The sequence below is a fragment of the Oreochromis niloticus genome, linkage group LG14, assembly GCF_001858045.2.
Source record: "Oreochromis niloticus isolate F11D_XX linkage group LG14, O_niloticus_UMD_NMBU, whole genome shotgun sequence".
Lineage (NCBI taxonomy): Eukaryota > Metazoa > Chordata > Actinopteri > Cichliformes > Cichlidae > Oreochromis > Oreochromis niloticus.
In genome coordinates, this window is record NC_031979.2 from 2,534,457 (window position 1) to 2,559,350 (window position 24,894).

The window sequence follows — 24,894 nt, forward strand, 5'->3', positions numbered from 1 at the left end:
ATACGTTGGACCTGTACTGTCATCCTCCTTGTTGCGGGGCTTTCCCAAACTGAATTAATTTGCCTGACTATTGGTCTTACCGTGATTTGTTTTGATTCCTGCAGGGGTTGTGGTTTACCTCAACTGCCTTGTATGTGCCTCAAAATCTTGTATTGCCTGAGCTAAGTTCTGTTCTGGTTCTTGTGTACTTTTTCTTTTGTCATTGTCTGTTTCTATGAAAAAAATCCTAATAAAAATATTTTGAAAAATGACTCAAGACCATGACAGTTACATTGTGTGCACTTAATAAACATTGTTATAAAACTCCTTACTGCACTTGGGTTCAGTTCAAGTTACCGGCCTCTGGCTCCTTTTTGAGACAGGGAGTCTGAAGATTATGATCACCCTTTGGCCTGATTGTTTGGAAGAGGAGAAATGGGGGTGGCACCATCAACTATGAAATAAGATCCTCCCACCACACCCACCATTGTCATCGCTATCACTGCCACTGGACTAGAATCGAGCATCGTGAAAGCATGAACAGGATCTATGATGGTGCTGGTTTTAGTTGCAGTATTTCTGTTCTTCTTCCCCCCAATATTTTGGACTTGAATACTGTAGTTTGTACTCCACAGCATTCATTTACTTACAATTTTACAGATTTAAAACCATAGGTGTACTGCTATATGTTGATGTATTATTGCATCAGTAAGTGTATCAGCAGTTAAAATAATATCTAGCTACAGCATTAAAGTGACACATTAATCAATCAATAAAATCATGTTTGTGATTCTATATAATGATCAGCTAATACTGGGTACTCTATGTGCATTTAAAAACCGAATGATACATTACTTAAACAGGGTTGTAAGTTTTTACTAAATAAATATTTTTATCACTTTTATGACAGTTAGTACAAAACTATTTTCAGACTCTTGTTGAGTGACAGTTTTCACATGTTACATCTTTGTGAGGGTACAGAGCACACATAAGCCTGGAAGCTGTGAGCAGTGCTTTCTACAAGGATTTAGAGAAAATATTTAATGTATATGTTGTTTTATGAGGAGAATTTGACAGATTACATACATGTGTGGATTTTTACTCTTCCTTCTAAACTTCATTTAGTCTCCAAAGTAACACAGAGTAACAATGACTGCTTGCATAGTTTGCTCTTATCAAAATGAGCTAATCTCTCAGTATCCACTTCTTTTTAGGGGAAGCCTTAGTCATTTTCCTGGTGTGTCCTTTGTATGACAGTGTTGAAAACAAATCTTAACTGCAGAGTGTGGAAATGCAACTTCTCACCTGAAATTGACTCAGTAAATAAAGTTTTCATTCACTTTGTAAACACAGGTTTTCAAAATGTCTCTTTGCAAGTCGCCCTTTTTTTCTGTTGTGTTTGAATCTCGTCACTGTTGGGAGTGAAGCAACGCGTCTGAAGGCCCCCGTCATCCGTTTGACACCAGGTGTGTTCAGGGCATGTCCCAGGTAGAGAGGGATGTGCTGTATTTGACTCTTTCTTTCTTTTTGCACATTTGTCACACTCACGTTTCAGATCATCAAACAAATTTTAATATTAGGCAAAGATAACCTGAGTAAATACAAAATGCACTTTTTAGATAATGATTTTATGATTTTAAGACTCTCCATTGTTGCTGTACTTGTCACATCTTTGAAGACTGTGAAAAATTCACATCCTTGACTTTCACTCAGTAGATACGGTGGCATCTGCTTTATCTCTACATTATACTTAGACTGCACATTTTCCATTACATCCAGTAGTTGTCCTCTGTGGATGGAGTCTGCCTGTAGTTAGGGAGAGCGTATCTGAGATTTAAGATTTGGCCTTTTCTTGCACCACTTCATGATGCTTTTTATTAATTAATGGAATAATTTTACTTTCAGTTATTAATTAACTGTAAGGATATAAAGATAATTAGCTAAGTTCAATGGTTTCGGGTCATTTGCAGTAGTCAGCAAACTAATGGTGACTACTGCTGTTTAGTGTTCAGCAGGACCTGCAAATACCGTAAATCATCTTTAAATCTGCATTTACCTTTCCAGTTACACATTTTGAAGCAGGGATTAGTGTAAAATAAGGCTACAGGCTATGGTTTTGGAAATGTGGGTTACATAAACATAAGCCTCACCTGTCTCTCATGATAAAGATTAGAAATGCAGAAATCCACGTTTCTACAAAGTAAAGGAGAATTTTCCTCCCCCGTCAGATCCAGTGTCCCTCCTCCATCAGCTCACCAGTCCCCACTCCGCCCCTCCCAGTCTGCTCTGCCCTGCTCAGCGTGCAGAGATGCTGTAGATGCGGCAGACTGGAAGGTGTTTGGTAGTGGATGCTGCAGCCGGAGAGAGATAACAACATACTGACAGACACCCAGAAGGACAGCCACCCCACAGCAGTCATTGTAAGCTTTTTGTTTGCCCTCTTCTCTCCGTGTCTTACTTTTTATCTCAAATATCTCATCTTCTCTCTGGTGGCTGTTCCTGCTGACAAGCTGCCCCTGTCTTAATCTCTGTTGTGCTCTGCTCTTTATATTAAAGCTTACTTAAAATACTTAAAATGTCTTTTGAACCGGGTTTGTATTGTGTAACATTTAGCTATAGAACTGTATTTTGAATGGACCTAGACAAAAATGACAGTTTTATCCTGCTTTATAAAGCTAATCTGTGTCTGTTAACATAATCAATAGCTAACATCAGTCACACTAAGCAGATTTTGTTCACATGCTTCAACAAAGCCTGTTACAAATATATTAGCTGAAAGCTAAAATTATATTTAATGATTTACATCTACAAATAACAAGCTGACGATACCTGTGTATCATTGGCTCATCAGGTGATTTATTTTCATTGAATAACTTATTGTGGTTTATTCCTGCCTTACCATGAATTTAACCTGCATCAGTTTGTACACTGACTCTACATTTAGAGTCAAACCTGATCAGAAACAAATGAGCATTTAAAGAAAAACAAAAGTGATGAAAACACAGTTTATGTATTTTTATTAGTCCTGCTTATAATAATTGCAGTTATGCTAAAATGTTGCTCAGCAAGGACGTACTAATCAGGGAAGTAATTCAAACTTGGGTAAAAACTGAAGTGGAGCCCTGAAAGAAAACAAGTTTCCTTTTAAGTAAATTGATTAACTCAATTTACTCACATTACAGCAAAGGAAGAAAGAAGAAGATTCATATTCATGTTTTCACTCAAATACTTTCAAGTCCCTACATGTAAAAATTGTTATAGCTTATAAAGCCTCTCTGTGCTGTTACTCTGACTGTAGGAATGTACAAAAGCTTTTATGATTTTCTTTTCAGCCAAAGCCTTTTCAGTGATTTAGTTTTCATTCTTTCAAAGTCATGGGAGACCAGTAGTATTAACATACTTTCTTGGGTTGGAACTTATCCTTATGGTCACTGTTCTCATGTCATGTAAGAAAAGCCTGTTCTACTATAAGCTTTAGCAGAACAATCCGACCATGTTTAAGTTCCAAAGAGAAATCTTGTTTTTCCAGCAGATGTAAGCATCTGTCATGTTTCACAGAGATGCAACACAAAGAAAAGCTGTTGTGGCTTTTTTTAGTAGTACATGTGCAATAATGTGAGCTATCCTTACTGCATAAAAAGTGGACATTTTTATCTTCTACATTTTTGATAGCTTTAATTGCAAGTCTTAAATTTTAATAATCAGCTCTGTTAGAAAATGTGTCTGCTTGTAGGAGACAGGAGCAACAGTACATTTAGCATTTCAACCACAGATGTGGGTGTTACAAAGCTCGTTGACTCACGACGGACAAGTGTCACCTTTTGCAATGTATTAAAACCTTTATTTATTTTTAATGGGTTGATCTGCTTGTGTGAGATGTGGATAAATTATGAGGCAACAGATCCACAAACAAATTAAAGCTCATTTCATAGTCATTTTGTTTTCACAGATTTTGCCATTTTCAGTTTTAATGTGGTCATTTCTGCGTCGTTGTTGGATTCATTTTGTGATTGTTTTGAGTCACTTTGTGGTCATTTTCTATTTCTTTATGTTTTGAGTCTGTTTACCGCTTACCCTAACCCGAACCATCAATAATGAATGCCTAACCCTAAGCCTTACCCTAAACCTAACCATAACCTAATTCCAACTCTGACACTAAAACCACATTTTGAGTGTGAAAAATGCCTTCAACCCCATGGAGACCTGGATTTTGGTCCCCACAAGGGCTGTTGGTCCCCAACAGTATAGTAAATGTCAGATTTTGGTCCCCACCAAGATAGCAAGAACCCGTACACACACACACACACACATACACACATACACACACACACACACACACACACACACACACACACAGAACCACAAACACACCTATCTTTCTGACAAACTCCAATTTTTAATGAATATGGTGAACAAGCAAATGTTAGTCGTGAGATTCCACAAGGTTCTGTGCTGGGACCTGTACTTTTTACATTACTTCCTACTTCCTTAAACATTATTATTACAGAACACACCAAACATTGAAATTGCTTTGCATTGCTATGCAGATGACACCCAGTTGTGTTTATCCATGAAGCCCAATGATAAAAATCAGTTAGTTAAACCACCTGTCTGTTTCCTCTCATGTCCAAAAGTCCTTCTCTGAACCTGGTTTGGCTGCACGTTTCTTATAGTTAAAAGAGTTTTTACTTCTCGCTGCTGCTAATTCCTTGGTCATCTGATTGTCTCTAATACAAATTATTGTTAGGCAGTTGTTGGTGTGATTTGTTTCCTGATACATATAAAAAATCTTGCTCTCCAGTAAGTTTCTAATCGTGTGGGTGTACTTCACCTGCAGCTTGTAGTTCTCAGTGCAGCAGCACATGGAGCAGTCCTCACCTGCTGAAAGTTCCCATTAGCAGAACAAGGTCAGTCAACGCTAACTAGGCAATCCGTCATCCCGGGGTCGGAAGGACACTTAGCAAGTGCAAGGCACCAAAACAACTGAACACTGATGGGTTTCACACCAGACTACAGTAGACAAGCTCAAAACAAATTCATTGATACTTATTGGAGTGTTATTAAACATATGAGTTTTCCTACAAAGAAAAGATACTTGTGTACTTTTCACTTATGTATATCATTGATTAGAGACTGATTACTAATTTTTTCGTGCTCCACACATGCTTTTGAATGATGAGTCACAAAACTGTCACCTTGGAGCTATAACGTATTTTCTCAGGTGGGGCATTCACCAAAGGCTAACAAAGCATGAATAAAGTGGAAAATCCTGAAAGTAGAGTTTTTAGAGAAATTATGTGGTACAGACAGGAGACTCTAAGAAAGGGTTTTGATAATGCATAACTACAGGCATTATCAAATGGAAGGTTTGAAGCCTAATCTTGAAAGTAGAGATAGTGTCTGTCTCCTGAATCCAAACTGGAAGCTGGTTCCACAGAAGAGGGGCCTGAAAACTGAAGGCTCTGCCTCCCATTCTACTTTTAAATACTCTAGGAACAACAAGTAGGCCTGCAGTGTGAGAGCGAAGTGCTCTAATAGGGTGATATGGTACTACAAGGTCATTAAGATAAGATGGGGCCTGATTATTTAAGACCTTGTATGGGAAAGATTTTACTTTTGATTCTGGATTTAAGACAGTTTCTAATCAGGAGCCAGAGGATTTTTGTCATTTTCACTCAGCTTTTGGCAGTGAAGATGATGTTTAAGCACATGCCTTTATTTAAAACGATTCACTTGTTTCCCATCCCTTAAACATCTGGGCAGTAATGGACTTGTCAGGCAGTAGTGTTGAAGGTATGTCTCATGTATATTTCCTACTCCATTATATGTGAGTTGCACATTAAAGTTGAGATTAGTTTGAGTACTGGCCTCTTCCTGTATGTGTGTTTCTGATGGTTAGCTTACTGTGAATGTAGCTGATAGGTGGGTACACAAAATCTGTAGATTTGTGTTTTGAGTTCATCTGTGTCGAAGTAGGTAATTGGCATAACGATATCTTCACTTTGATGTCTCCATTTAGCTGTGTGGGCACTTAATTTGATACTAATGGGCCTTTCATCTAACTGTAAGCCTTAGAGTCAGAGAAAAGTGTAACAGCAGTACGGCAGATAATCTAAAGCGGTCTGATCCCAGGTCATGGAGTTCTTTCCTTATCCTCTCTTCCCTCCGTGGACCTTCCTTCTCTCCAGAGCGGTACAGTGCCATCCAAGCTGACTCGTGACACGTTGGCATACATAACATGTCTCATTTCTCATTTGGACCCTTTGACACCAAGGCCTCTGGCTTCTCCTGGGTGCGTGGAAGGCACGTAGAGAAGCAGTCGATTCCCATACGTTACCTCGGTTTGGTGCTTGGTAGTGTGCCTGACTCTGCAGATTTTTTCCCAAGGCAGTAACTACAGCCCCTCCTGCAGATCAAGGAAATAAAAGAAAGTTCATTTTAATCCCCAAGCGGATTAAGAACCCCATGAGTGATTAAACGAGGCTTCTGTCTCAAAAAGGACAAATTACTGTACCACCTCAGACTTGGGAACCATTTTTACAGTAGTCTGTGCAGAACAAAGTAGATTAGACGTATCTCAGTTTCAGTGATCATTAGTCACATCAGCAGATTGCATATTTCTGCTGCTTAAAGTTCTGCATGGATAGTAGAAGTGGATTTATCTGACGCTGGTGGTGCCTACGCTGTCTTTTCCCAGGAAATGTATAGACATTTACACTTAATCCAGACTAATGAACTAATAATCACAAGAAAATCTATTCAGGACATTTCCAAGTTAGTTATACTGAATCATCAGTTGTCACTGATTAAATCAATAGCTTGCATTTGTGCTCCTCAAGTAATGCTTCAGAGCACAACTGCAATACTTCTACGTCTTACTGAAGAAACATACAAGCCATCTACCACAAAACGTGCACTCATGTCTTGTTTAATACTTGGCTTAATGACTGTTAGACAGTCAGAGGCAGCGTTGTACTTCAGGTTTTCGAATGGTGAAATCAAAAACGTTCTGGCTAATGTGAATACTGATGTGTTTTAGAATAGCAATGCATTACATGCAAAACTGAACAAAGCCAATATCAGTTGGAAATATGAAGCAGTATTCAGTAAAGCAGCCAACCTGTCTTAGGAGTAACCCAGGACAGATTTTTCTCACTGATTTCAGAACTTACACCAAGCTATAGTTCTGTGTCCTACTTCTTAGAATACAGTTTTAAGATTAGCATCAATCTTCTTCATCTAATTTCTCGTAATACAGCAGATAATGTAACAGGTGGTGCTACTGTTGGGCTATTTGTAACATGGAATTTAGACCAGGACAGAAAACAGTCTTGATTACACAGGGATCTCTGTCTGTGTTCAAACAGTCAAAACTCACCAGAAAACCAGCAACACTGCGAGATCGTTTAAAACAAGGCAACATAAGCAACCTTTGACGTTGTCTTTACTGTCAGTGCTTTAGACGGGCTGGGACTTATCAGCCTGGTGAGCCCCTGATCTAAACTTTGACAACTGAGAAGATTATTGCACACGGGAGATCTTTACCTTCTGCCAGAAAGCTTTTCTAGTGTGCTAACCCAGCGATCGCCAACCTTTTTTGTCTGACAATATTTTCACAGACCGGCCTTTAAGGTGTCGCGGATGAATACAATAAAATAAAACCAGTACCGGTACAAAAAAAAGAAAGAAGATTTATTCATAACACACAGGAAAAGACCCAGGGAAACCGAGTTAAAGCTAAAAACCAATAAAAACCCTGAAAACCATAGATTTCACACCCGAGCCTCAACTCTCACGGCCCGGTACCAAACGACTGATACCGGTCTGTGGCCCCGGGGTTGGGGACCGCTGCGCTAAACCATATGAAGGGAACCGGATCAACAATCCAATAAAACAAATTTGGTAGTGGAAAAAATGAACATTACAGTCTTACTGTAATACCTTTCTGGGATAGTGTGGGTATTCCTTGTTGTCCACAGATACAGTGGCTTGCAAAAGTATTCGGCCCTCTTGAACTTTTCCACATTTTGTCACATTACAGCCACAAACATGAATCAGTTTTATTGGAATTCCAGGTGAAAGACCAATACAAAGTGGTGTACACGTGAGAAGTGGAACGAAAATCATACATGATTCCAAACATTTTTTACAAATAAATAACTGCAAAGTGGGGTGTGCGTAATTATTCAGCCCCCTGAGTCAATACTTTGTAGAACCACCTTTTGCTGCAATTACAGCTGCCAGTCTTTTAGGGTATGTCTCTACCAGCTTTGCACATCTACAGACTGAAATCCTTGCCCATTCTTCTTTGTAAAACAGCTCCAGCTCAGTCAGATTAGATGGACAGCGTTTCTGAACAGCAGTTTTCAGATCTTGCCACAGATTCTGGATTGGATTTAGATCTGGACTTTGACTGGGCCATGCTAACACATGGATATGTTTTGTTTTAAACCGTTCCATTGTTGCCCTGGCTTTATGTTTAGGGTCGTTGTCCTGCTGGAAGGTGAACCTCCGCCCCAGTCTCAAGTCTTTTGCAGACTCCAAGAGGTTTTCTTCCAAGATTGCCCTGTATTTGGCTCCATCCATCTTCGTATCAACTCTGACCAGCTTCCCTGTCCCTGCTGAAGAGAAGCACCCCCAGAGCATGATGCTGCCACCACCATATTTGACAGTGGGGATGGTGTGTTCAGAGTGATGTGCAGTGGTAGTTTTCCACCACACATAGCGTTTTGTATTTTGGCCAAAAAGTTCCATTTTGGTCTCATCTGACCAGAGCACCTTCTTCCACATGTTTGCTGTGTCCCCCACATGGCTTGTGGCAAACTGCAAACGGGACTTCTTATGGTTTTCTGTTAACAATGGCTTTCTTCTTGCCACTCTTCCATAAAGGCCAACTTTGTGCAGTGCACGACTAATAGTTGTCCTATGGACAGATTCCCCCACCTGAGCTGTAGATCTCTGCAGCTCGTCCAGAGTCACCATGGGCCTCTTGGCTGCATTTCTGATCAGCGCTCTCCTTGTTCGGCCTGTGAGTTTAGGTGGACGGCCTTGTCTTGGTAGGTTTACAGTTGTGCCATACTCCTTCCATTTCTGAATGATGGCTTGAACAGTGCTCCGTGGGATGTTCAAGGCTTGGGAAATCTTTTTGTAGCCTAAGCCTGCTTTAAATTTCTCAATAACTTTATCCCTGACCTGTCTGGTGTCTAAATCCAATCCAGAATCTGTGGCAAGATCTGAAAACTGCTGTTCACAAACGCTGTCCATCTAATCTGACTGAGCTGGAGCTGTTTTGCAAAGAAGAATGGGCAAGGATTTCAGTCTGTAGATGTGCAAAGCTGGTAGAGACATACCCTAAAAGACTGGCAGCTGTAACTGCAGCAAAAGGTGGTTCTACAAAGTATTGACTCAGGGGGCTGAATAATTACGCACACCCCACTTTGCAGTTATTTATTTGTAAAAAATGTTTGGAATCATGTATGATTTTCGTTCCACTTCTCACGTGTACACCACTTTGTATTGGTCTTTCACCTGGAATTCCAATGAAACTGATTCATGTTTGTGGCTGTAATGTGACAAAATGTGGGAAAGTTCAAGGGGGCCGAATACTTTTGCAAGCCACTGTATATGTTGACAGTTGTTGTGATCCAGAGCTTGTTGCTGTTACAGATCCTGGGATTATCTTAACTTTAACACAAAGACATAATTCATCATGGGCTGAAATGCATCAGAAGGAAATGATATGATTTATATAAAGCACACAAACCTACTCATGAAACTTTGAGGAACAACCAGGATGTAATTTATGTTATAACTGATAGTGGAAAGGAAGTGGATTTACAGGCATTTTATACGTGCTGCAGACTGGATCAACATCACTGCCTAGAAGGGCAAGAATTAAAATAATCACCTGACATTTCTAATTTGCAGGAGTGTCAATGTTGAGAAGACAGATTTATATAAACCAAGTGGAGGAGATCCAGTCTTTGTTACTAACCATCATTTTTTTGATTATTTCTGTGTGATTCTCCTGTGAAGCGTTTGGGAAAATAGACTTTAAAAACATAACTCATAGATTAGTTAACTTAAACATTAAAATAAAAAAAAATAATTGCAGTCACATTACATAGATCAAAAGACTGAAAGTATTAATAAAATATAAACCTGGGAGATTAATAGATAATACTAATTATTAGCTGCTACAAATGCAAGATTCATACCGACTGCAAACTATCAGTATCCTCTTGCTGAACCTGAAACATTAATAATATTATTAATAGCATTTTATAACACCACTCTGGACTAAGGCTTTAATTTCCTTAGAATTAAATTGAATTTCCATGTACTTTACCTAAAACGTTTGTTTTCTGGAACAGTGTTTCAGCTGTTCCTGCTGTTCAGGAGGGATGCGGTCCTTCTTGGCCTTTGATAGAGGCACACAACGCTAAATCAATTTTTAGTACATCACTTGATGCTATTCTGTTTTCTAAGCCCAACATACCTACCAAACTTTTTAGTAATGCTTTTGTCCTAGGTCATTCTCTTAGGATCTTAAAGCAAGTTAGGGGTGCTTTGTGCCTTCCTGACCTATCCATTTTTGCTCCCATAACTGATAACCTTTCTTTTTCACCTGGTTTGATGGACCCTGTGTTTAAGCTTTGGTCAGCACTAGGTCTTCACACTATTAAGGACCTCTACATCGACAATTGTTTTGCTTCATTTGCTCAGCTGCAATCAAAATTTATGCTCCCCTCTGCTCATTTATTTAGATACTTGCAAATTAGGAATTTTGTTAAACAGTCTTTTGCCCATCTGGATAAGCCCCCTGCTCATAGTGACTTTTATGATTATTTGATTAAAAATCCCACTTCCAAACACCTAATCAGCCAATTTACTGCACTTTTTACACTCATACCACCTATGAACCATATCAAGGATGCTTGGGTTAAGGACTTGGAAGTAGACATATCGGATGCTTTGTGGGCCAATGGGTTGAAGAAGATTAAAGAATGCTCTGTTAATGCCAGACTACAACTTATACAGTTCAAGGTCCTTCATCGTTTGCATTTTTCTAAAACAAAGCTATGCAGCATTTTTCCATCTCTTTCGTCTTTATGTGACAGATGCAGAGCGCTGGATGGAACCCTTGGTCACCTTTTCTGGTCTTGCCCCACACTCAGGAGTTTCTGGGCAGAGATATTTAATATATATAACAGGATTTATGACTTAAAATTAGAGCCGGATGGTGTACTTGCAGTGCTAGGCTGCTCCCTGGCCTCATTGGCACTCAGGCGTCCTCTTCAGAAAGCCTTAATGTTTGGCATGATTGTAGCTAAAAGACTTATTCTTAGAGCCTGGAAATCACCTTCTCCTCCATTGTTCAGGGTTTGGCTACGTGAGATGATCGCTTGTTTGTATATTGAAGAGGTTCGTTATCGTTTGGCTGACACCCATTTTAAGTTTGTCGAAATCTGGGGCCCTTTTCTCAATCATATTGATGGGAAATCTGGGACTCTCGGCCATTTGACCTTAGAACTGAAGAAGCTTCTCGGATGAGAGGTGAAACGTCTTCAAGCAACTTAAAGAAGTCCAGACGCTTTTCTTTGCAAATTCCTTTGACAATGAACACACTCACACAAACCTGTGAAACAACAAAACACAAAGCAGTGCCTGAACGCACATCTGAACACATACGTTACAGGGTGCAAAAGAGAGGGTGGCGAGCTGTTTCAGAGTTTTGGAGAAAAGTTTTGGACACTAAGTTTTTAGACGCATGTTTGGGACCAAAAGAACCGTATCTGCAGACCGAGGGGTGGATTGGATGGATAATATAGGTTAGGGCGTCACCTCGTAAGGCCATGAAAGTAAGAACTAAATGCAAATCCAGAATTGAACACATCAGGATTAACAGTAAACTGATGAATATTTTTTATTTACACTTTGCTTTCTTTCTGCTTTCTTCTTTATGTTCTGACTTCTGTTTTTTCCAGGTTTTTGATGATGAATAATGTGAGGAGGAAGAGGAAGACTCCCTGGCCCTGCTCTCTGATGCATATGCATTTTTTTTTTATTCTCTTGTAGATGATATTCCAGGCTCAGTCATCATTTTATCCCTATGCCTAATTAAAAGTAACCCATTCACATAAAGCGAATCTTTATAAATAATGAACATTATACAACATCAGATATTTGGAACGACACCATTAGAAGAATGCTTCCAGTACTGTGTTTGTGCCATTTTGTTAAACCCAGTGACTTGTCTTGGTGCAGTGGCATTAGTGGCTGTCACTCCCAGCATGCTCCTTTAACATGCAGGTTTACTATGCATTATGACATAAGTCATGATGTAAACCTAACCAGGTACATTTCTGTGCTATAACATCACTGATGTATTTTTTTACCTGAACCTAACCAGGTAAGCCTTGGTGCATAAGCACCAATAATGTTTCATGAATTTTAGCTGGTTGCTGGCCTCTTACTTAAAAGTAGCGTGGATGGGAAACTGAGACAGTGTGCAAACCAGCAGTGAAAAGGGCAAAAACATCGTCCCTGTTCTCAGCAGAGCTGCTCGCTGGCTCAGCTTCTCTGCTGTTCTGTTGTTTCAGGGTTGATAGATAACTTTACTAAATGACCTACAAACATTCAAGCACAAAAACCTCACCTGTAAAATTAGACAGTTGAACCGTGAATGACCTCCCTTCTCCTTTTTATCTCCTCTCTTTCCTCCCCTCACTCCTCCACCCACAGTCTGTGATCTGATATGGATAATAAGGCACTGGAACTTGACTCTGTTAGCCTCCCTATGGAGGAGGTGGTCATATGTAATGGTGACAGCCAGCCTGCTGCTCAGCCTCAGCTGCAACAGGAGGTATCCATGCTGACCCACCTGAAGAAGGTTGAGAACCAGATCACTGAGGCACAGCGATTCACCCACCTACCCCGACGCTCAGCTGTTGACCTGGAGTTCATCAACATCTCCTACACCATTCGGGAGGGACCATGCTGGAGGAGGAGAGGTAACACACTTCTGACCATCCTTTATATACAGTTTTCTACTTTAACCAGTTTATAACTGAGTAAAGATAATGTGAAAAGGCAACATCAAGACAAGAGACAGTAGATGTGTGGCTGGAGGAACACTAAAATAAGCAGCATGTATCTAAAAGTGTTCCCAAAGATAGCGAGCTAGCACAATGCTCAAAAAGTCGAGAAGAGTTGGATCATTCATTGTTTCTAAGCAGGAGACATCACTAATAACCGCATCTTCGACTGTAGCTGGACACGGTAGTACTTCTTCAAACTAATAATAATAAAATTCAATATTAGAGTGATTTAATGGATTACAAAAACAAAAATAAACTTGAACCAACATCAGTATCGGTGGGTGTTCACCCAAGTAAAGTCTGTGTTTGGGGAGGGCTTCAGTCAGTGAATGCTCAGCTCATAAGGAATCACTCTGTGTTTCTCCATTCAGTTATTCAGCTTTTGTCACCACTGTGTGTTAAATATTTGCTGCCTTCAGGCTTAAAAGGCGCCTCTGACATAATGTCTCAGGAAATCTCTGGCCTGTGTCTTCTCTGTTTGCTATGCAGTGCATTCATGCTGCACAGTAAACAGCAGGGTGCACGTTTCACATTTGATACTGGAGATGTGGAAATAACAGTTTTGCAACGCTGACAGAATTGATTAATGAGTGGTTTAAATCTGCACTCAGTCTTATAGCCATGTAGGGAAAAGTGAGGTTTCTGAATGTATTGTGTAAGTGGAAACAGTGGCTGGTATGTGATGGAGCAGTCAGTGATGGTGGCTTATCAGTCATGCTGCAGGGGCATCTATATTATTTAATATATAGAAAACACATATCTGGAATTGTTTGTGTCATAATGGCCTGCTCAGTTGTTTTGTGCATTGTACTGATACTCAGGTATACAACTCATTCTCCTTGTCTGTCAGCTCTAAGATGCATGACATGCAGTGCAGTCACGGGTGGGTCTCATCACGTTTTTGATGACACTGGCTCAAACACGCGTGCGGTCTACACTCCACATGTTATAAATAACAGTGATAAATAACCCTCCCTTTATTTGGCCTGGATGTTTATCTGCTTTCTGCAGCTGACAAAAAAATCATTTTTCACTAACATTTCTCTCGTTTGTCTCTTTGTGACAGAACCACCAGTAGATTAAACGGTGACACATTCACTGACAGCAGTCAGCGTGTGCTTCCAGCTATTGTAACCCTGATCACTATTGATTTTTCTTATTTCCCCGTCACACAGAGGAGGCGAGGCTGATTGTTTCTGACACGCTGCCCTCCCCACGATCCACCCTGCTCACACCACCGATCAATCCACACTATACATCACTCATGCAGAGTAACACACAGATGCCGTGGCTATTACTGCATGTTCTTTAGTCAGTACAAATAAAGTTATGTGTATTTGATTTTCTTGCATGCACTGCCTTAACTTTTAGATCTGATACTGAATTTATGATTGAATGCAAGCTTCGTGAACCAACCTCACTCAAGAACATTTCCACCAGTCTTTAACACTCATACAAAAGTTTGTTGGTCATTTGTCCAGGCAGGTCGTATCTTAATGCACATCTTTCCTCCTCTCTCATTTTCTACATTCATCAGCTCCTTGAAGCCCTCCTTGCATTTCTAAACAGCCTCCCTTCACGTGTTATTACATTTCCATTTGTATCCTTAATCATCCAAACGAGCTGCTACAAGTCCTTTTCTCCTTCTTTAGTGTCCAGCATTACATATCACTCACAGCAGGCCGTTTCCTTTGCCACCTTTGTCTTTGCTGTATGCCTAGCCTCCCAGTACACCTTACTCACCCCCACCCAGAGAGAGAGAGAGACATTTTCATCCAAAACAAAACAATTCATTTTCTAATCGGTAAGTCAGAGAGTTCTTTTTAACATTGATTATTTTTTTCACTTTGAGCTTAAACAGACACAAAACATATGTGTTGTTTAATTAACTTTACTTCTGGGCAATGTAAAGAAAAAATGCACTCGTTAGACTTATGACAAGCATTACAGAACACATAGATAAGGAATTTTAAGATTACACAGATGAACAGAGCAGCAGAAAAATAGGAAATGTTAGCTAACTGAACAGTTTCATTTCTTGTCCCTGCTTGCCCCTGGTGTTTAGGGAAAGCAGGGATCATCTCATGCCCAGGCTTGTAACACAGTGGGGAACACCTGCCCACCAGCTCACATCTCAGTGGAAACCCTTCTATGCAGGGTTAATTGAGGACTCAACATTTATGTTATTTAGCCACAGTTGCTGTGCATCTACAAACCGCTTTACAACCCACCTCTGCCCCAGGACCGACTTTCATCTGTGTCATATGTGTTGTCACGGACTCCTGCTCTGTTCGGTGGTGGGGGCTTTGCTGCTGCTCAAAGAAGTCCAGTGTTGAGGTCTTTTTTTCCAAGTGGCTTTTTCGGAACTAGTAGCTACTAGTTAACATGAGTATTTTTATTATGCTTACATAAAGTTTGTTCTTGTGGAGTAATATAATATTACTGCTCATTCCCATGAATACCCTGTCACTTATTTGCAGGTTTCAAAGCCTTATTAAAGTGCCTGTCAGGAAGGTTCTGCAGCAGGGAGCTTATAGGGATCATGGGGCCATCGGGGGCAGGGAAGTCCACCCTGATGAACATTCTAGCAGGGTACAGGTGAGCAGACTCCCTGATACTGTTATGATGACATAAATGAGGCCTCTGTGATACAAACATAAGGTGGAGTTAATTAGTAAAGTATTTTACTAGCCGGTGTAGGAGTTTGTCTGGGCAGTTGAAATGTTTGGTATTTGTCCTTCATGCTGCTCAGGGAAACAGGGATGAAGGGTCAGATCCTGGTGAATGGGAAACCCAGGGACCTGAGGACCTTCAGGAAAATGTCCTGCTACATCATGCAGGAAGACATGCTGCTGCCACACCTCACTGCCAGGGAGGCCATGATGGTGAGCCGGAAACTTCGACTCAGCCTCGGAGCACATTTTGAAACGTTGCTTTTGCGTAGCATCTGAATCTGGCTTTGTGTTTTGTTTGGTAGCTTTTTTATCTTGTGGTTACATGTTAATGCAATCTATTTTCTCTTTGCTCAGGTTTCAGCCAACTTAAAGCTGGATGAAAGTATGGATGTGAAGAAGGAACTGGTGAGAGCAGTTTACCATGCACAGCAAACTGAACCAGCCAGTTTACTCATAGTGTCCACAAGCAGAATACTTATTTCATTTCTCACCATCTATTTTGCTATGTAGCTCTTCTTCCTGCCGAGCATTTTCCTGTTTTTTCTCCCTGTTTTGCCCAAACAGGCATTTAGATATAAATGTAAAGAAGACATTTTTTATTGGTGTTTGATAATCAGTTAAATCTGGCACTGTACCTTTCTCTTTTCTCTGTTCAGGTGAACGAGATTCTGACGGCTTTAGGGCTCCTTGACTGCGCCCACACTCGTACCAGCTCACTGTCAGGTGGTCAGTGTAAACGTCTGGCCATCGCCCTCGAACTGGTTAACAATCCTCCAGTCATGTTCTTTGATGAGCCCACCAGGTGAACGGGCAGGAGATGATGTGTTGTCGATTGTATACCTAAATTATATCTTTGTATTATGTGAGATGTGCTTCCATAAAATCACATGCTGATAGTTGCCTGCTGGTTCAAAGACTCAGTGAGTGTCAGAACTGGAATACCTGGTTTTAAATCGCACCTCTCTCTCTCATTATGTTTCTTTATATCAAATGCAGCTGCTGCTTGAGACACTTTCAAACACAGATGAAATGTCAGTCCTTTCCTGCATCTTTGTGTGCAGACCTAAGCTTCCGACAGTTTTACACAATAGCTTACTAGATTCAGCACGTCAGCAGGTTGCTGTTAGCATTCCAGCTGTTAGAGCAATGCAATGCATTTTAAGTTCAGTCTTCCAGCCTCTCAACTAACATTACACATGTTTGTGTTTCTGATTCTGAGATTTTTCTCATATAAACTTTTACTCAGAGAACCATTCGGTGCATTTCAGCAGCTTCAATAACTTAAATTTCAACAATTACAGAAATGTAGGAAAAACACTGATGTTGTAAACAGCAACAAGAGCATTAGCTTTAGTTGTTAAACTATTAGCAGTTAGCTGATAGCAACATGAACCAACATGGTAGCAGCTAGCCGCTATGGCTAGCCATTATAGTAACATTTATGTGGGAGCTGCTTCCCTTTAAGGTTTATAGACTTATCTAAATTTAACAGACTAACAATTAAAATCATACAGTTATTTTAGTTTATGTATTAATTATGTTATTTTTTGCACAGTTTTCCAGTTTTTATATAAAACTAAGATTTCTGGTTGAAGGACGGAGCTTAAACAGTGTACATACTGTATGGTAGTGTATCATTAGTGTGTCCGTTTCTTTTTAAATCTACAGACAACTGAGAAAACATGTTTCCAAAAATATTAAGTTTACACAGTAACGACTGATTTTTTTTAATGGAAAAATATCATCCTCAAGCTTTCTCATGTTTAGCTAACAGTCTTATGTGACAGAGTGAATCTACAAGTCATTGTGATTTATCTACTCTTCCATTTCTTTCCCAGCTATTCATGAATGTTGTCTCTGTGTTTTAAGTGGCTTAGACAGCGTGTCATGCTACCAGGTGGTGTCCCTAATGCGTTCTCTGGCACAGGGCGGGCGTACCATCATCTGCACTATTCACCAGCCCAGTGCCAAACTGTTTGAGATGTTTGACAAGGTGTGTATCTGCCAGTGAAGGGGGAAATAATGGACAGAAGCATAGACTCCGTATTTTGAAGCCTCAGTGTAGTGTTTTGGCTGCCACCATGTTGGTATTTGGAGCCAAGTGTCTGAGAACCAGTGGGTGAAATCACCCATAGCTATCTCCATCTTTTAATATACACCATTGCCATGTAAAGAAAATTAGGTTGCAGTTCTGTGAGCTTCTGTAGAGGTTGCTTTTTGTCAAACCTGAATGTTTTTGCTCCACAGCTTTACATCCTCAGTCAGGGACAGTGCATCTACAAAGGCACCGTCCCTTACCTCATACCCTATCTGAAGACACTCGGCCTCTACTGTCCTACCTACCACAACCCTGCAGACTTCAGTATGTTCACCTTACAGTACCTGTTATTGCTAGTTCATGTTCCCCAACTTTTCTGCACGATAGCAGCATTTCCAGGGAGTTCATTCTGTTCACAGCTTTCTGCTTTTGCTTGTGATTCAGTCATTGAAGTGGCATCAGGAGAGTATGGAGACCTGAACCCGGTGCTGTTTGAAGCAGTCCAAGGTGGAATGTGTGCTTTAGAGGAGAAGAATCAATCAGTCTGTGCAACAATCTGCCCCGTTGTAAGTAACAGATGCTATTCCACACGTGGGAGAGTGTGCTGCAGAGAAGCTGCCAAGACGACCACTATAGAGTCTCTGTACGCTCTTCTTGTCAATCTTTTTGTTTTATTGATTTATTTTATTACTCACAGTATTATCAGAGAGGGTATTTTGCTGGAGCTGACAGGAAGTGAAGCCAGGAAAGGGACAGAAAGAGAAAAGAAGGAGCAGGGGGAACGAAGGTCTAGTCAACAGACATGCTGGGACTCCAACTGCTGCATCTGCAACCAAACACACTCAAACGACAAAACAAAGGGAGGTACACAAACAAAGGTACAATTCTGAAATTTTGAAACATACGTGAAAATGAGGGTGATAGTGCCAGAGGCGGGCAGGGAGAGACTCAGGATATTCGGGCCATCTGCAGCCCCCCCCAAGAGTGCTGAAGGCCCAAGGCCACACATCTCAGTGACACACATGTGTCCACTCCAGCAGAGGGAGGTCACCCACAGCCAGACACCAGAGGCTGCAGGCAGCCGACCCCTGCAGAGGCCAGCCACCCTGTGCAAGCCAAGGACGGGACATCAGGACCACAGACACTCGAGAACTGCCAGACACCCAGTGGAGCCCTCACCATCCCACAGCCCCAAGGGAGCCAGCAAGCAAGCAAGTGCCCATGTCCTGGGGGGGGGGGCAGCAACAACCAGTGGGGAGTGGCATGGAGGTGCTATAACAATCTAGAAGACAGATTCCCCCCACCCAGATCATAAATAAAATTAGCCTGATCTACAAGTCCCTGATCTCTTCCACCCAGTCCTCCACAGCAGAACCAGATGCTCCACTAGACGTTGCTCCATACACCCAGAGAACAAAAGTGCCGCTTGTTCAGGAAGGAGAGAGTTATTTGCAACAGAGTTTAAAGAACCATGTTGACCATTATCTGAGTGGGGGGCATTCGGTGCAACTTGCTCCTGCAATACCTGTTCCTAGACGAGACCTAAACTCCTGGAGCTCAGTGGTCATGACTGAAACGAGGGTGATTCGGTACAATAAACACAGGTACTTCTTCTCCAGGATGACCAGAAAACAGGCAGCACCAATGCTGAGCAGATCTCTCAGTGTTTGTACTGCTGTTTTAAAATTACATTTAAAATTAAATCAAACTCCTCTAAACCATCGTATTTATTATTGTGCTATCTACTGTACAATATAAAGCGCCTTGAGGCGACTTTTGTTGTGATTTGGCGCTATATAAATAAAATTGAATTGAATTGAATTGAATTGAATCGCTGTGCCCTGCCAACCACAAGAATGTGGCCCCGCCCCGCTGCACCAAGGCCTTCGCTATTTAGTCTTAGATTGATTTACAGTCCTCTCACATTAACAGTTTATCTTAGCTGTGTCCATTTCTGTTTCTCTGGATGAGGCTGTAAATCTTGAGTCCAACCTATGATTGCGTTGCTTCCTAAACTCAGAACCAAAGCAGGAAACAATTACCCAAACTGAGACCTGTCATACTAGAAAAATAAGGGCTGGCAGGAAATGGGTAGATCTTAACTAACTATAAAAACCAAGAACTAACAGAGACCTCAAAAGTCCCAACAGGAGAACACAGTGTTCAGCTGATATGGCTTACGTCATCCATCCATCCACTTTTGCTTATCTAATTTATAGTGATGGGGGGCTGAAGTGTGCCCTGCCTGCCATAGGGCAGGAGGCAGGGTGCACCCAGCGAGACAGACAACCATTCATACCTGTGGACAACCTAGAATCACCAGTTTAACCTAATTCCAGCAACTGTACCTGAAGAGAATCCACAGAGACACAAGGAGAACATGCAAACTGCCCACAGAAAGGCCATGAAAGTGGATTCAGACTCGGGACCTTCTTGTTGTGATACAACGGTGCTAATCACCAGGCCACTATGCTAGCTGTGCCAATAAAGACAAACTGACAGCAGGAAGTAGAACCAATATGTTCTGGCAATACCAGAAACCCATAAAAATGGTCTGTTGCTCTATTTTTACCCAGTTGTTTCAGCTCTGACTGCAGAATGCTTTGTGTCGAGTTAAGGATGATCATTTCTTCCATTTTCCCAGGATGCCAGGCACATAGAAAGCCACACTTTTGCCACAAGTACGCTCACACAGTTCTGCATTCTCTTCAAGAGAACCTTCATAACTGTATGTCGAGACCAGGTGGGTGGAAGGATCACTTCAGTAATCACAGCTGTCACAGATGATCAGATGTGCTCTTACCTGAAATAAGCCTGATCGTGGATGTTTTCTTTCTCCGCTGCCGTCCATTCTCAGGTTTTGACCCACCTCAGAGTGATATCTCACATCTGCATAGGTGTGTTAATAGGTTTGCTCTATCTCAACATTGGCAACGATGCCAGCAGGGTGTTTAACAACACTGGATTTCTCTTCTTCTCTATGCTCTTCCTCATGTTTGGAGCACTCATGCCTACTGTGTTGACCTGTGAGTATGATCCAGAGGTTATGGACTTGCATCCTCTGCTGTTGATACAACCATAATAAATCTCATAAATGTATGGCTTTATATTGATTATATTGGTGTAAACACTTTGGGCTTTTGGCAGTTCCTCTGGAGATGTCTGTGTTCCTGAGGGAGCATCTGAACTACTGGTACAGCCTGAAAGCCTACTACCTGGCCAAGACCATGGCTGATATTCCATTCCAGGTGAGCTGGCAGTGCTGTGATTGGATTGGTGGGTTTACTCACTGAGGGCCTGAGTGCTGACAAACAGCTAAATATATCCACTTAGCTTCACAACACTGTACTCTAGTGTTAGCCGATGGTGCTTGCAGGTTGTAGGAGCAGATTAGTCTCCCAACATTATTGTTGTGTCTCATCATGTCAAAGAAGTCATCCAAGTGTCTGTTATTGGTTACACTGTAGCGAGGCAGATTAAAATCTTCTCAGATGTAATGCATGGGTGTTATCATGGATTGAAGTGGAAACGAGGTAAATATCACAGTGATTTGGAAAGCTACTTTTGATCCTGCTGGCCATCATTGTCATTCAGTACAACCTTAATTTGTATTAAATCCATCAACATTTATATCTATTAAATAAACCTTTATGCAGTACTTCAGTCATTGTGATTGGCTGGGACGGGAACTGAGGGCTCTGTGTTTGGATGCGACTGTAGCTCCAGCACACTTTAACATCTGTGATAGGGTATCTTTGCTGTTCCTCTACTAAACATCAGTTAATGAACGTGTTATTTTAGGTGATCTGCCCCATCATGTACTGCAGCATAGTGTACTGGATGACAGAGCAGCCTCCTGAGGCAAGTCGCTACCTGCTCTTCATAGCCCTGTCCACCTGCACTGCTCTGGTAGCCCAGTCTCTTGGGCTGTTGGTTGGTGCTGCCTCCACCTCACTACAGGTAGTGCATGTTTGCATTGTTTAATACACATTTTCTTGGCTGATGTAATATGTAACACGATGTATATCCTCTGCACCTCCCAGGTAGCCACATTTGTAGGGCCTGTTACAGCTGTCCCTGTGCTGCTGTTCTCTGGATTCTTTGTCAACTTTGACACAATCCCCAAGTATCTGCAGTGGAGCTCCTATGTTTCCTATGTCAGGTGTGTGTCGCTGGGAGGAACAGCACAGCTGCAGGTTTAGTCGGTCCACAGGGTTTTGAGGGATGACACATTGCTTTTCTGTCTGTGCACCATCACAGCACATTTTACATCAAGCAGTTAAGAAAGGATTAAAGTGCAGACTTTCAGCTTTAATCATAACATTACAAAACTATGTTTTCTTGCCCCCAAAATGATGAACTTAACAGTATTTGAGTTTGGGTGATTAATAAATGATTTATGAATGTTTTATTTCTTTAGCAGCTGCCAAAACAGGGAAGATTCAGTATCTTAAGTGTTTTGCTTAATTTGGTCACTTTCAGTCATTCATGTTAACTTATGACAAGGATGTCAATCTCATATGGATAAAAAACCACACTCATAAAAATATAAACAATCTGCAACACAAAGCTTGCTGCTGCAGAATCGAGTGAAGGACCAGCTGCTGCCCTCTAGCACAAAATGCTTGAGCCTGCTGTAATAAGTGGAGATTAGTGGACAAATAACTAATGGTAAAACACTGTTAACACATTTACATCTGGTTCTGTGCAGAGTCATGGTGACTCCGTGTTTGTGCTTTTTGATTATTAATATGCTTCATTTCAGTTAGTGTCTGATTATGTTTCAGTGATTTCTAGTTCTTAGGTTTTGTTCCTGTGCCTCCCGTGTTTAGTGTGTCATGTCTGTAGTGTAGGTTTGGTTCTGTTTCCCATGTGTCTGCCTCTGTTCCTTATGTTCTGTAAGTCTGCATCTCTGGTTTCCTGTTTTATTGTGATAGTTCCGTGTGAGTCTGTTCTGTTTTGCTTCCTCTGTCTCGTCGTGTCTGATTAGGTTCAGCTGTGTCTTCCTTCTGTCGTGTATTTCCCTCGTTACTCTCTGTGTAGATATTGTGTGTTCTGCTTATCATCCACTGCTAACCTCCCATGTCTCAGGTATTCGTGTATTTCCTGGTATCCCTGGTTTTTGTGTATGTAGTTTTTTGTTTTTTTTTGTATTTGGTTCATGTTCTGTTTTTCGGCCTCAATAAAAAGCACGCCTTCTGTTATAATCCAGTTCTGTTTCCACGTTTCATGCATTTGGGTCCACTACTTTCCACTCCACAGGGTCTACCTGCGCTGGCCGTGACACTTAGATTATAAAGTAGTTTAAAAATACTCTGACTGATCCTTTCAAGCATTTTTTGTGCAAAAGTTATTCATGGGATGCTAACTATTTGTAAGATGCATTCAAATCCTCGATGGCTGGGCCTGATTACCAAAGTCATCAGCATTTATTACAGAAACAGTAAGCAATATTTGAGCTATTGTGACTCGGCTGTTTGCAGATAAGACTTTGTCTCTCTCGTAGGTATGGCTTTGAAGGGGTCCTCCTGTCCATCTATGGGATGAACCGCACAGAGCTGGAGTGTCCAGGACCAGTGTGTAAGTTCCAACAGCCTGAAGAGGTTCTGCAGCTGCTAGATGTGGAGGATGCAAAGCTCTATGTAGATTTTATTGTCCTGGGAAGTTTCTTCATCATCCTACGTCTGGCCACTTACCTTGTCCTGCGCTACAAGGTCAAGTCAGAGCGATAGATTCCCTTCAGCTCGTCTCCAAAACACACAACCCCCCCTAGACTCTGGGCTCTTTCCTGTGCAGAGAGAACCTGTCACGTCATGTGGGAGTTTGTTTCATTTCATTTTACATGTTGCTGCTAAATGGACAGAACAAATTCTGGTTGTGTTCTCCTGCCAGCTGGTGACAGTCCTTTAAACCACCATACAGCTGTTTTACCTCATCAAGAACTAATGGGTGTGCACAAAGCCACGTCACCGAGACTGAGCCACATTCAGCTACACGTACTGTACGTTTTATAACTTAGAGAAGTTTTTAGGGCCAAGCAGATGGGACTCAGTAGCAGAACTGACATCTTGCTTTAGTCCACACTGTGCTGCTGCTCTGGCAGAGTATATCTCTGGTCCAGGATACTCACCCCTTACGAAATTCAAATGCAAAAGGAGTGTTTACTTTTGTAAGCCAAAAAAAATGAAGTTGCACTAAAGATGTTTGATAATGTGCCCGAAAGAGTGAAAAAGCAACATTCACGGGGTCTTTGTATCACTGAAAGAGAGAGTGGATTTGGGCCGTAGCCCTAAAAACATGAACTTCTCAGAGCTGTTGTTTTTATCATATTGATAGTTGTAAATTAAGCTTTGTTATGATCGCATGAAGAAATTTGATATTTTTTGTACTTCCACGTTATAATCGTTAATCTAAATAAATCTGTTAGTGATGATCACGAGGACAAGCCTTAATCATATTCCACTACGCTTTATTATCTTTAGTATTCTATGCATATGCATATGCAGTTCAGTTATTGTATTTAAGCTACATAGGTGAGTTACTGTTGTTACTGTTTTTGTGTCCGCTCTACATCCAGTAATGCCACAAGGACACGACATGCTCATGCAGACGTGTTTGGTGCTATCTCACATTTCATTTGAATTACATGTTTTTAAAAAAGCAGATGTTGGGACTGCACATTACAGCATACTGAGTGACCAAAGACTGCTAATGAATCTGCATGTATCTTCATATTTTTTACAGTGTGTTCTGTTTGTGTGTGTGTGTGTGTGTGTGTGTGTGTGTGTGTGTGTGTTATGACCACTTGTATGTTTATTAATCCATTCCATGTTGAAACATATAACAGCCAAAAGTTCTGTACAGCTATGTAAACTTCCAATAAACACTGATATGACAGTTGCTTTGTGTAATTAATAACAAAACATGAAATATCCAATCAAAATTCCAAGAAATAAGATTTAAGATTCTGCATTTAAAGTGTCAACAGTGGCAAAGGACAATCCACAGAAAGATCTAATCTAAGCTACAGTCGTGTACCAGAACGTTAGACAAATCCTCAGGTCCTTATCAGGTCTTAAATGAGATAAACACAACTTTATGA

At 41.0% G+C, this 24,894-nt stretch overlaps 1 protein-coding gene across 1 annotated transcript; it reads left to right on the plus strand.

Moving 5' to 3' along the window:
- The first annotated feature begins 2,276 nt into the window (after positions 1-2,276).
- LOC100695329 (ATP-binding cassette sub-family G member 4) lies at positions 2,277-24,692 on the plus strand. The gene is made up of 15 exons (XM_003453566.5): positions 2,277-2,399; positions 12,724-12,992; positions 15,560-15,677; positions 15,832-15,964; positions 16,109-16,159; positions 16,411-16,556; positions 17,624-17,747; positions 18,002-18,116; positions 18,237-18,358; positions 20,437-20,535; positions 20,650-20,818; positions 20,940-21,040; positions 21,594-21,752; positions 21,836-21,954; positions 23,299-24,692. Exons 2-15 carry the CDS (start codon positions 12,737-12,739, stop codon positions 23,522-23,524), a joined length of 1,938 nt encoding a protein of 645 aa, XP_003453614.1. The 5' UTR covers positions 2,277-2,399; positions 12,724-12,736; the 3' UTR covers positions 23,525-24,692.
- The last annotated feature ends 202 nt before the right edge of the window (positions 24,693-24,894 follow it).